General features: G+C 27.9%; 1 protein-coding gene across 5 annotated transcripts in view; it reads left to right on the top strand.

Annotated features, from left to right (window-relative positions):
- The window catches only part of LOC107449100 (cGMP-specific 3',5'-cyclic phosphodiesterase), a 308,625-nt gene extending 292,015 nt beyond the window's left edge, over positions 1-16,610 (top strand). For 2 of the 5 annotated variants that reach the window (XM_087160033.1, XM_087160030.1), the window contains exons 18-23: positions 55-132; positions 1,442-1,580; positions 2,970-3,053; positions 9,302-9,428; positions 12,706-12,764; positions 15,437-16,610. In XM_087160033.1, the coding sequence (XP_087016159.1) occupies positions 55-132; positions 1,442-1,580; positions 2,970-3,053; positions 9,302-9,428; positions 12,706-12,764; positions 15,437-15,601 (652 nt within the window). In that variant the 3' untranslated portion in view covers positions 15,602-16,610. Of the gene's footprint in view, positions 1-39; positions 133-1,441; positions 1,581-2,969; positions 3,054-9,301; positions 9,429-12,705; positions 12,765-15,436 lie in introns of all 5 variants that reach the window. The other 3 variants (XM_087160032.1, XM_087160031.1, XM_087160034.1) reach the window with 2 other exon arrangements.
- Positions 16,611-17,115: the final 505 nt, after the last annotated feature.

Here is a 17,115-nt window from a genome sequence, read left to right as displayed (position 1 = left end):
CATTTTAATTCAAGCAATTGTTGTATTCTCCCAATATAGCTTTGTGTATTTCAGGAAAAAGGATTCTTTTCTAGATCTGGTAAAATCTGGAGATACTGATTGGAAAAATTCCCGGAATAGAGATCTTTTAAGGTAGTTTTTCTCAAAGCATTTATCATGTTTACAATAACAATGCTAAACATACAAGATAAGATTCTTTTGCATCTTAATTCCAATTTGTAAATATTTAGTGCCTTGAATATTTGAAGTAGAATAAAACGAATGGATCTTTAGTATTTTTTATCTTTCATGCATGAAATCATACAATAAACTGCAAACGCAACAGTTTTTCAATACAGAAAGATATAGATAATGCTTGGAAAATGTTTTATTAGTTTGAGAGTTTGTCGCTAACTAGTATCGACTGAGGTGTTTGGGAAGAAGGGTATGCCATAACAAAACATGTAGACTAGTGACGTATTGTTTTCTGCGTATATTTTAGTTTGAATTTATTTAAATATTACAAAAAAAGATTAAATAGATCAAAAGATAGATATAATAATTTTAAATGTATAAGATTTTTGTTCGTAGAAAAGTAATAAATTCAAAATTATGTATTTTATTTTGTGCACATAAAATTCCATTAAATTTTTAACTATTAGCTCTGTCGGGTTTGATTTATCATTTTTCAATTTCAATGTACAAGAAGCAATACAAGTGTGCAGAATTTTCACCCTTCTTTTGGTGCCCATCAATAAATTAAAGATGGCGGTTAATCCTTCCTTAGATGCAGAACTTTTATCAAACATATTTTTCATACTAATTATTTTGATTTAAATATGGTCAAAATAAGTGAAAAACATTATATTTAGCATTTTACTAATCGATGGTTATGAAATATAGCATGAAACACCGGTGTATTTTCAGTGTTAAACGTAAAATCTTCCAAACAAAAATTTTTCAAATTTGTACTTATTAAACTCTAAGCAAAACAGTTATTCATCATTGAATTTCCTTTAATTTACAAAATCAATAAATTTTTGAATACGAAGAGAAAAAAAAATCAAACAACTTTTTTGCATTTTACATTGTAGTACAAATACAATGCCGATATTCTGACAGATTTCTTTAATATCTACTAGACGGTTTTTTTATAATTAAAGAAATATCAAAATATATTTTGCTTGTAATTAGAGGGCCAGAAAGATATATATGAATAAGGAATACAGAAAATTTCCCTTTGCGTCAAAGGGTTAAAGGACAAGTTCCATAAATCAATATTGAGCCGAAACCACAACTTTTAAGTCAATATACAGCTTTTGTTTATAAAAATTATTTTCGAATTGGAATGTGAAGGAATAATAGGATTAGGAACTTTGTAATAGGATTAAGCGTGAAACATTTAATTCGTGTGTGACTCTTGCCCTCTCCTTTCTAAACTGTTTTCTTATTTCACATATAGAGGTATGCTGATGACAGCATGTGATGTATCTGCAATTTGCAAGCCTTGGGAAGTACAGAAAAAAGTAGCCGAACTTGTTGCAGGAGAGTTTTTTGAACAAGGTGATTTAGAGAAAGAAAGGCTTAAAGAACAGCCTATAGTAAGATTTACGATTGTCTTAATACCTGTTTCAATAAAAATTAATTCATTGTAACTGATTACGCATTTATATACCCTTAAATCTTCAAATAATCTTGAACCGTAAATCAATAGGATTTTTCATCAGCGTTGAAATGGGATTTGCCATGTGTTATTTTCCCATAGTTTTTGCCGTCATTAAAGAATTTTTTCTCATAGTTATTTGAAAAAGAGAAATGTTTTTCACTAGTTCTTACCATCTCCAAACAAAACCCTGATATTTCTGTGAACATCTTAAAAAAACCGTACATTTAAGGTAGTATTGTAACAAGAATATAGAACATTGTTAAAGTATACTTGTGAAGATTGAAGTAACATATGATCAGTTTACGAATTACTGTTCTAAAATTTTTGTAGATCTCGTACCTGCCCTGATATTCTTAATAAATTTTACTTTGCCCTGATTCGACCTTTTTTTTTATTATTTTTTCTGCCTTAGAGCTAGTTGGTTAATTTTTTTTGTTTGAGTACTCCATATTACGAGAAGTTAGTTTATATTACTGCGTTAAAAGTATTTGATAAACTAATGAATTCTGATTCCTTGTTATTTTCCAAAATTATAGTTTCGAAGCATAAATCCTTGTACATGCATCAAAACAGTTTCCTTTTTTTCTTACATCTTTATTCTTGCATTTACCGTTATGAATAAAAATTGCAACTGAATTTCTTGTGTATTACCACAAATACATATGGTAGGAAATTTCAGGAAAGAAATGAATTTTCGTTTAGTTACAAAGATTTTTTTTATTATTTTTATTTTAAGGCATTTTTCGAAATTTTTAGGTCAGCAAAAACTGGACTCCAGTATTAAATAACGAATCATAATACCTGGCAATAAATAAGCATGGTTTAATAGTATTTTAAAATTTATCCTATTTTTCTTAAGGTTTTTCCCATATCCTGGTAAAAACCTAACGCTGTTTTTCTTTGCATAATTTATTGCATAGAGAAAGGGATTTGTTTTTCCAACTTTTGACTCATAAAGAGCTTATCTAATTCTATCTAATTCTATTGTTCTAAGTTTTGTTTGTTCTAAGGCTTATCTAATTCTATGCAAGTAATTACTGTATCGAATGGAATCTATAAATAGAATTGATTTTTCAGAAAAAGAAATAGAATCTTTGAATTTATTAATGAGTATTTCAGAAATTTTTTTTAAAAAGAAAAATTTAGTATATAAAATATGCTAAATAATTTTAATTTATAAAACTTTATCATATTAATTTTGAAAATAATTTATTGGCAGTTCCATTTCTTACTTTTTTAAAAAAAGGAAAAGAAAAAAATATCAAGCAAATTTATTAAAAAAAATATCAAGCAAATTTGAATATCTTGTTTTATTCTCCTAAAGGCTATGATGGATAGAGACAGAAAAGATGAATTGCCTGCCATGCAAGTGGATTTCATAGATTGCATTTGCTTACCTGTTTATGAAGTAAGCTCAATATTTTTTTTATTTTTTTAAAAACTATACTATATATTATAAAAAGAGCAGCCTAAATGTTATGTGAGCACATTTAAGATACACTATAAATGAAGTCAATAAAAAATTACCCAATGTAAAATCACATAGCTTCTTCTGTGGTGTTACATGATTAAAAACTTCATTCGCTTCAAAAATATTTAATGAGGAAAAACCTTCGGCATACTTCAAGTCCTCAAAAATAGATACTGGTTTTCAAGACTTGCCAAACGTGATTGAGAAGATATGAAAGTGAGTTGTACTCTATAGCGTAAAGTCGCCAACAAAAGCTAGAAAAATAAAGCTGAGACGCAAAGCTAGAAAAACCGCAGTAGCCGAGAGAAAAGAACAGAACAAGAAAATGTAAAGTGGCTAAGGGGAGCAAAAATAAAGATAAAATGGGAGACGTAGTAAGGAACTAATGTCGTTAAAAAGGGCTTTCGTATGAATAAAAGCGAGATCAAGATAAATTGATATGACTGGAGTGGAAACAATAGTCAAAATTGAATTTATCCCCCAAATTCCAACAAAATGAATGAATAGTTGATGATCAATAGTTGATGGTGAATCAAAGTGAATTAATAGTTGATGATAATTAATAACGGACGCGTCTATCGTATTCATCTTATGTAGTAGTGGTTAACCGTAAAGTGGAAAAATTGGTCAAAAAACTGTTTTTGCTTTTCTTTCTTTTTTTGTCATATTTCTATAATCAAATTTCTAAATGCTCGAATAAAACTGCAATGATTCCATTAATAAGACCAACTTTATGTTAATATAAATTTTATAAAATAAATTTTTGTATTCTTGCGAATTGATTTAATTATAAATTGATAAATTTAAATTTATTTTGTTTTGTAATCATATTTCTATAGTTTAGAAATAACTTCAACATTTTCCTACACTGTTTCATCTTGGTTTATAGAGTATTTAAATTGATGTACAGTCCGCAAAAAAAAAAACGAATCACCCTGAATAACTTTCGTTCTAATGATCGGATTATCACGAACTAAGTGTCAATCTTAATGGTTCCTGGGGGTGACCTCAAATATGTTAATTAATTAGTGCTAACTATTAATTAAGTTACGAAATCAGACACAAAAACGTACTTTCTCTGAATAAACATATATTTTTTTTTACATATTTGGATTCCTGACCTTCAAAATATAGGGGGTAGCCGCAATCTGGGAAATATGGTCCCCATAGTTTGGTCAGGAGAGCGATCCAAAGTTCGTACCCCTTAATGTTAATTTCACTTTTTACGTTTTTAGTCATATTTTTAAAACTGTTAAAGAAATTCAAAGAAAATTGCACCCACTCATAAAACTCGATTACCCAAAGATAATTTCATGAAAAAAATAATTTTTAATAATTATTAATTATTTTTTATTATTTAATTAAATTGAGGATGAAAAAATTTTGAATTATAAGGTATGAATTTTTTTATACAATATTAATCTACATATTTTTCAATAGAAAAATCTAAAGTTTCAACTGTTTTTATTTATTAGAAGCTGAGAAAAATTAAAACTAATTATTTTTAAAAAAATAACTTGGCGACAGTAAAGAAATAATTAAATGGGGCGATTAATATTAAAATGTGATAAACTTGCGAGGAACTTGACTTCGCGCGCGTATCGTAAAATTTCATTCATATTTTTTTCGCTAATAATCGTTTGCTAATCTTTTTATTTTTATTTCTTTCAAACTATACAATAGGATATTTCTTTTTTAGTCGTTTAATATTTTATTTTTCTATTTAGTAAAGAAATTTGAATAAAAAACACTTTATTAAACGAATGTCTAGTTTTATAAAAGCGTGCTTCTGATAGAACAGATCGTGCTAATTTAATGTGATTTTTTTTTAATTTTGTTTTTCAATAACTGATACAATTTCAATAATATACATACGTACGCATAGATTTGAAGTAATATATTTATCAATTTCTTGATTATATATTTCATAAATATTAATAAAAATACGTAGTCAAAATTTTTCAGCATCTCTCACAACATCACAAATTTCTCAACATCTTATAGGGTAAACTAACCAATGAAGGAACACTTAAGCTTAGCTTGCCTTTAAAAAAAAATTATAAAAATTTCTAAATTTGTTATTAAATGTAAATTATGTAAAAAAAATTAGATAACTTACATAATATTGTTTTAAACTTTTGGTGGTTTAAATAATAAGTAGTAAGATAACCAAGTGAAGGAACAGTTCTTACCAGTGAATAATCACTAAATTTTCAAGTGAATGAACACTTAATTTTGAGAATGTTTGATGCTCGTTAGGAATCCATAAAAGGCCACACAAATGTCTAAAAACAAGCTTTTTCTTGGAATTGCAACATATAACCACAGTTAACGTGGAAAATGTTACTTTTTTTTCAGTCATGGAATGGAAAGTAAAATATGTTTGAACACATAATTTAAAAAAAAAATTTAATTTTTTTCCACACAGTTTAATAGTCAATTCTAAATTATGAATGTTTATTATTGTGTAATCCGATGATGCTTTTACTATTATTATTATAATTAGATCAGTTTTTTGTTTACTCTTTTCCCCATATTTTTTGAACTTCTTTTTCATCTTAAGTATTTTTTTTCTCTTCGTCATACTTTCTGCTTTAACCTTTTTTCAGCTCTTTCAATCTCTTTAAATTTTCGTTCTTTTTCTGAAATTAATGCAAAAAAGTAATTTATTTCTTTTTCTTTTGATTTAACCTTCCTCTTTTTTCCAAATTTTTGGCCAATGTAAATGTATCTTCGAAATTTCTTTTGATTTTCCAGTACCATTTCTAGAATTCCTCACTGGATAATAAATGAGAAAAAGGAGTTTCGAAGTTTGAGTAAAATCCATCTCTCATTGACTTATATCTAGTGAGTCATCAGCAGTGCTTACCATTTACTTATGGAACCGATTGTTTTTGCAACTAACAATGCCTCAAGAGGACTTATCTCAAAATCAGTTTTCAAGATACTTTCATTATCAATGTTAGTTGTATCAGCTTCAGTGCCAAAATTTGATTAACCAAATGTTCTTTTTGAAATAAATTCTTCAATATTGAGAAAAGCACAGGCTATTGGATATTTGGGAGATTAAACTTTTCTGTCAGCAGTGCTCCTTTAAAAATTTGCAACATAACTTCTGAGATTTCCATCTCAAGCTTCTGAAGAAATAGTGCATCGTTACTCTCAAAGCATGTGTTTTGTTGATAAGCTGTCTTGCTCATTAACTCTTGGTGTTTGTCTTGCATGCATTTGTTCAACGTTTTCTACATCGAATGGAATAATATCACATTTCATAAAAGCATTTTAACTTCATCAGTTGATGCCTCAAAATCTTATTTAAAAATGGATGTAAAATTTTCTCGACATATTGTTTTACGATTCTTTTGTTTTCAACATCTAACGGGAGATTTCAATGAATTAGGTAGAAAAGTAAACCAGAAAATTTGTTTTGAGGAACAAAACTTGCTCAGTTTCAAATTGATATGAGATTTATACCTATCCAGAACAAGCAAAATAGGGAATTTGATAGCATTTTTAATTAGCCATGGGTAGAAAGATTTGCAATATATTTGTAAAATGTTGCTGCGATCATCGTTTCATTTCATGAATCGCTTTTTCCAATGAAATATATAGCAGGGACTGATTCTGTAATATATCAAAGAATTTTTCAGTAAGGAAAAACTACCAAGGCAGGTACTTTTTCTTTCCTGGGTACTTTGGAATATAAATCCTTATAATTTTTAGGGACAAAAATTTTTCCCGTTTAAGGGCAGTATTCAACTCTTGCTTCGTCCGCATTGCAAATGCAATCACTTTCTAAAAGGATGCCAGGGCTACTTCCCTCTTAAAGATTCTTCTAAAGTTCTTAAAATCAGTATTTCGAATATTATTCTCTAAGGGAAGTTTTGCTTTTTGAAATTATCTTCGCATTGCCCTGAGTTATCATTGGATGTCACCTTAAAAAAAGCTTCACCCATTTTTTACCTGGATGATTGTCCTTAAATGGATTTTTCCTACCAGTTCCCGTCAGGACATTAAAGACCGCAATAAGATAAAAATTTAGCTAATTATTGGCACAAAAGCCTGCAAAGAAATTTTCCATTCAAGCTCTTATTATTATATTTAGTCAGTAAACATAGTTTAGTAAGGTGTCTAAGGTATGATGTAATAACTAATCACTATATTTATGAAGATAATAAATAATATAAATTTCAATTGTAAACGGAATTTTTTGATGTCCTTAAATTAAAATGTTAAGGCTTGTGGCAAAAAAAAAAAAAAAAAAAAAATTTACTGCATTGATTTTTTTTACAAAGTAGTGACTTATTATTTTTTCAATCTAAGAACCTGTGCCTATAACTTATGTAAAACTTATTTTAATATAGAGTGAAATAATTTAATATGTTGTGTAACTAAATGGATAATCCCAAGAAACTGAATCGAAAATATAATAACGTCAATGATTTAAAAAAATAATGAATGATAATAAAAATAGACATGTTTTGAGCGTCCAATAATAAAAGTCACAAGTTATTCAAGCCTGACAAGTCTTGAGAATGGGCGATTATATTTGAACGCTCGAAACATGTTGACTTTTGTTTCCCTCTTCATATGTTTTGAAGCCAGTTGAGTTTTTATAGCCAATTATACTGTTTAACATTTGGGTCTTGATCATTATTTTGATAAGGATTTTACACTCGTTAAAGTAAACATATGCATTTTAATATTTTAACAGGATTTATGTGGTCTTTAAAAACGTAAGAGAATCCATATTGTAAAAGTTATATTTAACTTAAAAGTTAAAATTTTGAGACCAGATATTTTGAGTTAATGAAATTAAATATTTTATCTTTTAAGTTTTCGTGCCCCCATCTCAGTATCTTAAAGATCTTACGAGCTCTGTTTAAAAAGAAAGTATCAGATATATATAAGAAAACAAATTAATTATAGTAGCCGTATTTGGTGGTAAATGTAGCGTATCTTAATTGAAGAATATGCTGTGCGACATTTTATGGTCAATTTGCGAACGTAAGTTTCACAATGTAACGAAACATGAGGATGCTATTTGCTAATCATTTTTATCCAAAGAAAACCATGTAACCTAAATATCTAGCAGAATGAAGCGATTTTTTAAACGATGAATCATACAATGTGCAACATATTATTTCAATATCTTATTCTTAAACATAACATGTTTCAATGTTTTCATAATGGCACTAAACATTCAGCAATTCCTTGAGTTATACAAAAAAGAAATCTCGTAAATTATATAAAACCTTGTGAATTTGCATTAGAATTACTAAATAATTTTTTTCTTTTTTCAAAACTTTCTTGCCTATAAGACTCGATTAAAGCTATAAAAATGATTATCCCTAAATTTTTTTATATAGCTATAATAAGTTATGTTAATTTAATTTTAGTATGAAATCCTCGAATAAATATAGCAAAAACAGCATCATCTATATAATATCAGATAAAAAGTTCATGTATTTAAATTCTAAAAACTTAGAAAATCATAAATAATTTATAAATCGATACAAATTTTCTTTTCAAAGGGGATTTAAATATATATATTTTTTTTTTTTATGCTTTTTGGACAGAAATCAGCTTAAAAATTGTCTATTGCCTAGAAACTTCGAGATATTTACTGTTAACAATTAATTAAACCTCTCCCAGCAATCACAAACATTATTTCAATTTTTTTTACAGTCAGAGCGTGGTTGCCTAGCAACCTAGTAAAATGAAGCATTCCTCTTTTGAATTAGTCAATGGGTTATCATAAAATATTAATTTGCACAGGCGACTTTTTTTGGCGGTTTTCTGGACTATCGCCAAATATATAAACCTTTATTGCTGCCCAATTTACCACCCAATTTTTTTAAAATTTTGTCTACCCCCCCTAATTCAAGTGTCTAGATTCCAAATATGTAAAAAAAAATATATGTTTATTCAGAGAAAGTACGTTTTTGTGTTTGATTTCGTAACTTAATTAATAGTTAGAACTAATTAATTAGCATATTTGAGGTCACCCCCAGGAACCATTAAGATTGACACTTAGTTCGTGAAAATCCGATCATTAGAACGAAAGTTATTCAGGGTGATTCGTTTTTTTTTTTGCGGACTGTACATTTTATTTATTACAAACAATTTAGTATCATTATTTTCCTTTCAATCATTATTAAATTGCAATATTTTCATTAATCTAGGCACTTACAGAAGTTCAACCTACCTTGAGTCCCTTGCTTGAAGGATGTTTAGAAAACAGGAAACATTGGGCTGCTTTAGCCAATGACGAATGTGAAAAAGAAAGGGAATTGTTCACATTTAAAAATGGTAAACAAAGTTTAAAATTTTATTTGTCTTCGCAGTTGAAAGTAGGGATTTTTCAAAGCACGCTGTTTTATCTGATATCACGTTTATTAATACACTAGCCGCCAAAGGCGGCCAGCTGTCCGCCACGCTAAAGGTTGTCACAAATAAAGTTTTTCAAAACATAGCAGAAAATCTGAAGATTAGTGGACTATTAAAGTGTTCCTGTCCTGCAATTTTGTCTTCATATCCAGTTCTGCTGCAGATGTGTTATTGCTCTTAAGGATGTTTGAAGATGTAACTTTGCTATGGTAACCTAACCTATAATATAACTATCAGGTGGAGACTTGTTTTTTTCTTTTTAAAAAAAAGGCCTCAGAAATTGTAAAAGCATACAGAAGTTGCTTTCGAAATCATCATTGGCCAATAGCTAAAAACCTCTTCTAATCTTCTTTGACGTTTCTCTGATACTTCTTGGGCTCTAGAATTGCTTGTCGTCATGTCACTTCATGTCAAATCATGAAACTTCAATATTAAAATCTAAGTGCTTACCTGCAAACTGAAACTTTCTGAAAATAACTAATTACATTTAATAAAAACTGTTAAAATAAAGAATAGAAAAACCAAAGAGATCCAAGGTAAGTGTGATCATTCCTTCAAAAACAATTAAATTCCTATTTTATATATTATATAGCTACAACGCTTAAGAAAAAAAAAACTAAAATGCTAAATACATGAAAAGAACACGAAAACGAATTAATTTTTTATGGTATCAATTTCTATATAATTTTTTATGGTATCAATTTCTATTTCTATATCGCTACAAAAATTATCGTCTTCGCTTAAGAAAAAAAAATAGAGCGTGGAAAGAAGAAGAAAAACTTATTATAACAATTATGAACAGCGACAAATATATCAAAGCGAAGCGTTCTATTTACGTATCGAATATGTTGCCACATTTTTAATACAAAAGTTAAACTTTTCTCCACTTTGATAAATGTAAACTAATGCGAACCTTGCAATTAAATTATTAATTCCTTCATATATTATTGGTTTAAGTTGTCGAAAATTAATATTTCAATTGTAAGGTTCGCATTAGCATACATTTATAAGAGTGGAGAAAAGTATATGCATTTTTTAATAGTTCTTTGAAGATGGCTCTTTGAAGACGAAAAAGCATGGATTTTCTTACAAAATGACTGATAACTAAAAAACTAATCCAAATTTTTGAAAAAGAAAAAAAATACTTCTTCATTATGTCAAAACACAATTATGTGCCGAGTTTCGTGCCTGGGCGAGGCTTCTGGGGCTATATATTGTGATCACAGACACACACACAGCCGCGTTTATTATTATGTATAGATTGGATGTCCCGTAATCACTGCCTTTTTTTTAGATAAGTGGAGCCGAAATCTAAACTTTATGACCAAAAATTGATATTTAAGAAAACTATCAAAATATAAGAAAAATGGAATTTTAAAAACAAAAACATGTTTGGTGGTTGGAGGTGACAAACTATTATTAAGTTATTAAGACTATCATTAGGCGTTTGACAGAAACAGCTCTTCACCAGTGCTGTTTTTGCTAACATGCATATAATCAGAATTTCGTTTTTTGCTTGTTTTTGGTATCTAACTTTTTATTTAAATCGTTTACGAAAGACAAATTAAGTTTTAGCTGCTTTTAGTGCTTCTCCAGTTTGATTTATTATTTTGAAGTCTTTTTCTTAAAATTTGCTTAAATCAATTTCATACTTTGATTGGACTATTATTAAGACTCAGAAAGAGAGCAAATTGAAGATTTTTAAAAACTGATAACTCTTTTGTATATTAATTGCTTAAATATTATTTTTTGACTTCTAACGAGGAATTTTTCTTTTCAATTTTTTTTGTTTCCACATGTTTTCAAGCATATTTTTTCAATTACAATCAATGATTAATAGAAATTTTATCTCAATTTTAGCTCTTAAACCGCTATAAAATCATCATTAAAATAAAATAAAATATGAAAAAATCTGAAAATTTTAATGGAAATTATGATCTAAGCTAAAAAAAAACAACATAGAAATTCTGGGAAAAAGGAAATAGTGTTTAATTTTTAAATTAAATCATGTTAAAAAAAGAGCTTTGTTAAAAAAAAATTTACGTTATTTCTTAAAGCAATTTTTTATATTTCTTTATTACTTAATTTCGATTTTACACTTCTTTCCTTAACACTTCTTCTTGATATTGCAGAGATTTTTTTATTATTAGCTAATAAAGATATCAAAATATTTAACTTCCTTTGATAAATACTTTTCTTTTTAAATTGCAAATATATCTTAGGTTTGTGAAATTTTAAAATTCTTAACTATCAAATTTATTTTTTTATAAAAGTAAATTAGAATATATTTTAAAATTTTTTAAATAAGTTTTGCTTGCTTATTATAGATGTAACACTTTTTGCACTCTTATTAAAATATAGGAAATTCAGTTTATAAAACAAATTTAACTATTCATTATGCAAATGAGAGAATTTGCATACATATGAGAAATGGAAACCTTCAAAGTTAAATTTTTTACATAGATATTTTTAGTAGATAAAGTATAAGTTAAAAAATGAAAAAAAAATTTTAAAAATGTTTTAATTAGTGTTTGAAAAATTGTTATTAAGTATTAACACATTTTACAGGTTAATGGATATTTTTTATTAAGTATTGTGGTCATGGAAAAACAAATCCATAAGAAGATACAAATAAAAAAAAATTTGAAATGCTATAAAATTTTCCAAACCTTTACTTGAATCAAATTTCTCACGTTTGCTGCTGTTCCGTGTTTAGATCAATATCAAGGTAGGTTCAGTGGTTTTGTATCAATAGTTCAGAATAATTCATCGGCGAAATCAAATCAAATATAACGAAACAAATATTTAATAGCGAAAAAAGGATTAATACAACTTGACACTTCGTTGTCAACATGTTCACTACTTGTTGATGCGCTCACAGCGCCCTCTCAGTAAGGAGCTTTTACCAGCTGCATTTTTTTTTGTCATTCGAAATTCTAACCAGTGGTGGTAAAACGAATAGCATTTTTTGCATTGCTTTGTAAAGACTTACAAAAATAAAAACGTACCTTGAAATATTATTTATTGAGTGATAAAATTGTACAAAATGTTGTCCGACATTATAAACTCCAAATCTCAAGAGGCTAATAAAATATTTAATTTTTGTTGATTGTATAATAGATGCTTATTGTATAACCATTGCATTTTATTAAACTTGATTAGTAATTTGATATTAATGAAAGTTTATTTATACCAATAGGTTTAAATAAAAAAATGGATGCTAATAATCCTATTAATGGAGTAGGACCAATTCCTCAGGTAATTACTTTTAATTTGCTAATGCATACAAAATATTACTTACTGTTTGGCGATATAATAATTAAAAAAAAAGTACATAAGTATGAATGTAAAATTTTCGTGTCTATATTTATTTTATAATAATAAATATATAAATTTTTCTAATATATAAATTTATATAATTTATTTTATAATAATAAATGTAAAAAAATATATAAATATAAATATTTCTTTATACGGTTGTATTATTATAGATTCAAATGCAATAAAGTTCCGAATGCAATGTTAAAATAATTAAATGTCTAGTATGGTATATCTAGTTCATGGTGATTCCTTGTAAACGACGAATATAAAATGTTGTAAAAAATGTATTCTAATGTATTCATATTGTTATTTATTGCTCGCTGCGGAGCAGTGCAATCGTCTTTTCATGATGAATTCTTAGAAATAAGGACTGTAGGGCATAATATACTTAAGCATTTTGGGAAGATTACAGAGTTTTTCGTTATATAGTTTTTCGTTTCGTTCGTTAATGTCATATTTTTGCTTGCTCTCACTTTTTCAAACTTTGTTTCATATTACGCTTGGCTGAGCCTAACCACAACCGAGTCTTTATTCTATTTCGTCCGAATATTGCTTCGTACTTTGTAATACTTTTTAGAATTTATTTAACTTTGATTAAACCTCTCAAAAAGGTGTGGAAGATAGTCGTTTCCGTAGCATTTAGAATAGATAACTCATCAGACTATGATTCCGAAAATCACCATTTGTTAAAAAACAAAAACAAAATATAATTTCTCAATGTATTTAATATATTTAAGCCATCATTGCGGAAATTTTTTTTATAAAATTTAACACTGCCAGAAAACTACAAGAAAATATTGTACCCATAATTCAGGCTTGTGAATTAACTACATTTAGTAGGATGCCGAATATTTTCGTTCTTTCTCATTTTATATAATAGGATACTTTCTTTCATTCTCTATGAAAATGGTGTCAATGTACGGCTGTAGAGAGATCTTCACACTATACTTGTTGGTGACAATCATGATAATAATAAACTGGTCTATATATATTTCTAGTAAAGATAGTGCTAGCTTACGCTTGGTTGTTGGTTTTATGTGATACATACGGGATATAGAGTCCATGAGCTGGCGGCTGTTTTTACCGATAAGTACGAATTTTAATATCGTGATGCATTAGAAAATATATCGACATTTAACAATATATCACTCCATTTTTAATTTTAACAATTTTATATTATTTTTAAATAGGTCAATATTTCTGTTAATAAAACAAAATGTATCAATATTCATAATTAGTCATAACTATCGTTATGCATAATACACGTGGTATTATCTTTATGATAAAATAATGATAATGATCGTAATTTTATCGTATTCGATAATTACAGTTATCAATAATAGTTGTGTTATAGTCGTTTTTGTGTGTTATCGTTAATGAGAACAATATGGTCGTACTCGATACACCCATGTGTAATATTGGTAGCTGGTGATCTGTGTTAACAAGAATTTAGCATTGCTCTTACATCTTGTCTAACTTGGCCTTCTGGTGCCTATATCAGATAAGTAGGTGAGAGTGGGGTCAATTGTAACATTTTTTACTTAACTATTTTTAACTAACAAAAAATCCAATATATTATAAGTATTAATTGACAGACGAGTAAAGTAGACTATCCTCTACTAGAAAAAAAAATAAATACCTGATTTTAAATATTATTATATTAGTTATTAACAATTTTTGACAGTCGTGCACTTGTTACAATTGTCCCCACTTACGGGGTCAATTGTAACAGTTCATAAATTCAACTAAAACATACTTAATTATACATATTATCATAGTTGTGATATATTTTTTTATTGATCAAAGTAGTAGTGATATTTTAGGAGTAAAAATAATAATGAGCAGAGACCTAAAGGGTTAAACTTTTAACTTTAAGGGGTTAAAAATTTTAATTTATGCTGTGAAAGTAGACAAATAAAATAATGCACATGCAACATAATATAAATGATATCGGAAACTATTGGTGGTTCTTAAAGAGTTAAGTAATGGTTTGTAAACGTAACATTATTTATTTTCAGCTGTTACAATCGTCCCTTTACTTATTGTTACAATTGTCCCTAAGACGCCATTTCAGCATCATTTGTTAAGAACAATGCTAGTTAATTAGCAAAACTAATATTTTTTTATTGAAATGTTAATCAAGGTGTTCACTTACGTATTCGGTTACTAATTTTTATTTGTTTAAACAAAATTACTTTGTTACAATATAATATTCTAATACCAAAAAAAGTACTTGCTTGACATGAAAATATCTTTTGTGATGTAACTCTTTCAAAAGTACATAAAAATGGTTGCCATCAAGGGTGTACATGTAGATTTATTAAATACACCTTGTGCGCCACCTAGGAACCAAATCTAGAACCCGACACTCGAAATTTTTGCTCTGTTGCAATCGTACCCTGTTACAATTGACCCCACTCTCCCCTACTGTTTTAGCTTGTACCCGTCACCTTAACTGTTTCGCAAAATAAGTAAATATTCCAACCTCAGGGAGAGCTTATCTCTTGATAGCCAGACAGCACTGCGAAAGTTTATAAATTTATTTTCTTTTTAGCAAGTACTTTTTGTGCATTTATTTTTGTGAGTTTATATCTTTTTGTTTTATAAAGACAGGTGGAGCCTTTCAGACTTCAAATATGGAAGTAGTAAAAGTGGAAGACCGATCCTTTCCGGAGAGGCGAAAGAAAAAATTTCCACTTGATCGCATCCGACTTAAGCATTCCAAAAAAGAGCATAAGGAACAACACAGTCGAAATGTTTGCACTGTCCTGTGATCCCTCTGACACTTCACTACATTTAACTTATTTTGACTGCATTTACTTAATTTCATAACGAGTTGAGCTCAATTTCGTTTCGCTGCTGTTGTTGTTTCATAGCACCGTACAATCGCCAAATGCCGTTCGTCTTTTGTAATGTTTTGGGCAATCAAAAACAAATTCATAATTGGTGTAAATGTCTGTATGATAAAAGTAATGGTTGATTGGGAAGAATGACATGTTACATGTACAAAGTGAATATCCACCGAAATTTTGTTCAGCATAAATGAATGTTTCACTATTTTTTCGATCCACTTGCACTTTTGAAATCATGTATGTATTGAAAGCATAAGTGGATGAAGGAGAAGAGAATTTTGTAATAATTATCTGTTGAAAAAGTTTTTAGAGTTCTGTCTATATTGAAAACAGAATCACTGATAATCATTTAAAGTATCAGTGACATATAAGGATATTTTATGCGTAATTAGTAATTGAAAACTGAAAGTTCAAAAGAAATATTCAGGAAGGAGAAGAAAAAAAACTTTTATATTGTTTTCTACTATTTCACTTCTTTCGGTTTCTTAGTCTACATTTTGAACTGCTGATACCTTAATAAATGTTGGTAAAAACAGGGGCACTGATGCCTAGTTTGAGATATCTATAGATCTGTTTATCAGTGACAAATGAGAGCAGGGATTGAGGTATCAGTGATAATTGAGGGCTAAAAATCAAAAACTTCGAAAGCCTAAAAGAGGAAATTGTTCAGACAGGCAAAACAAAATCTACACTTTACTTTTGTCTCTTGGTTTACACATTAACTGATGTTTAAAATATATAACATTAATATTTAGAATTATTTTTTAATTTTTTTAAATTTATCAAACTTATAAATATTTTGTGTTTTCAACTAGTGTGACATATTAAACACCAAAAGACTTTTATTTCAACTATCATTTCAATATTTGCAACTTCAAGCGTTCTCCAGTTTGTAAACTTGGCACTTAAGGATCGTTATGTAAAAAAAAAATGTTCCAATTTAATAGATCTTTCAGCATTTTACATTTTTAGTCATCAATTATTCACGATAATTCATTTTTCAAAATAAAAGAATAAGTGCGCATCTCCTTTATCCACTTACTTTTTGTCATATTTTAAGGTTAAGAATGAACACTGGAGAAAGTGAAATATTTTTAAAAAACAAATATATGGATGTTTTTTTTAGTTCAGTTTATTTCGCACACGTGTTTGAATTCAATGCATTAAATGTAGGAAATATTTAGAATTGTTCATAATAATATAAATCGTTACTGGTTTTACTCGTAGCTCATTATTTAGATTGAAAAGATTACTTAAAACCCTATCTGAATCTACACTAATCTAACTATGCTCAAAACGTAATTCATTCTTATCAAAGATATTTGAAAACTCATTGTTTAAATTGCAAATTAAATAAAGTTTCTTAATCAATAGATATTATTGCATTGGTTACAACTTTTATTTAACTGTGAATGGAGGCAGTTTTATAACTCTTT

The sequence above is a fragment of the Parasteatoda tepidariorum genome, chromosome 3, assembly GCF_982258835.1.
Source record: "Parasteatoda tepidariorum strain Cologne lab strain chromosome 3, Ptep-v5.0, whole genome shotgun sequence".
NCBI classification, from domain to species: Eukaryota; Metazoa; Arthropoda; class Arachnida; order Araneae; family Theridiidae; genus Parasteatoda; species Parasteatoda tepidariorum.
Note: the sequence above shows the minus strand (reverse complement) of the source record. Positions and strands in the feature narration are given on the sequence as shown.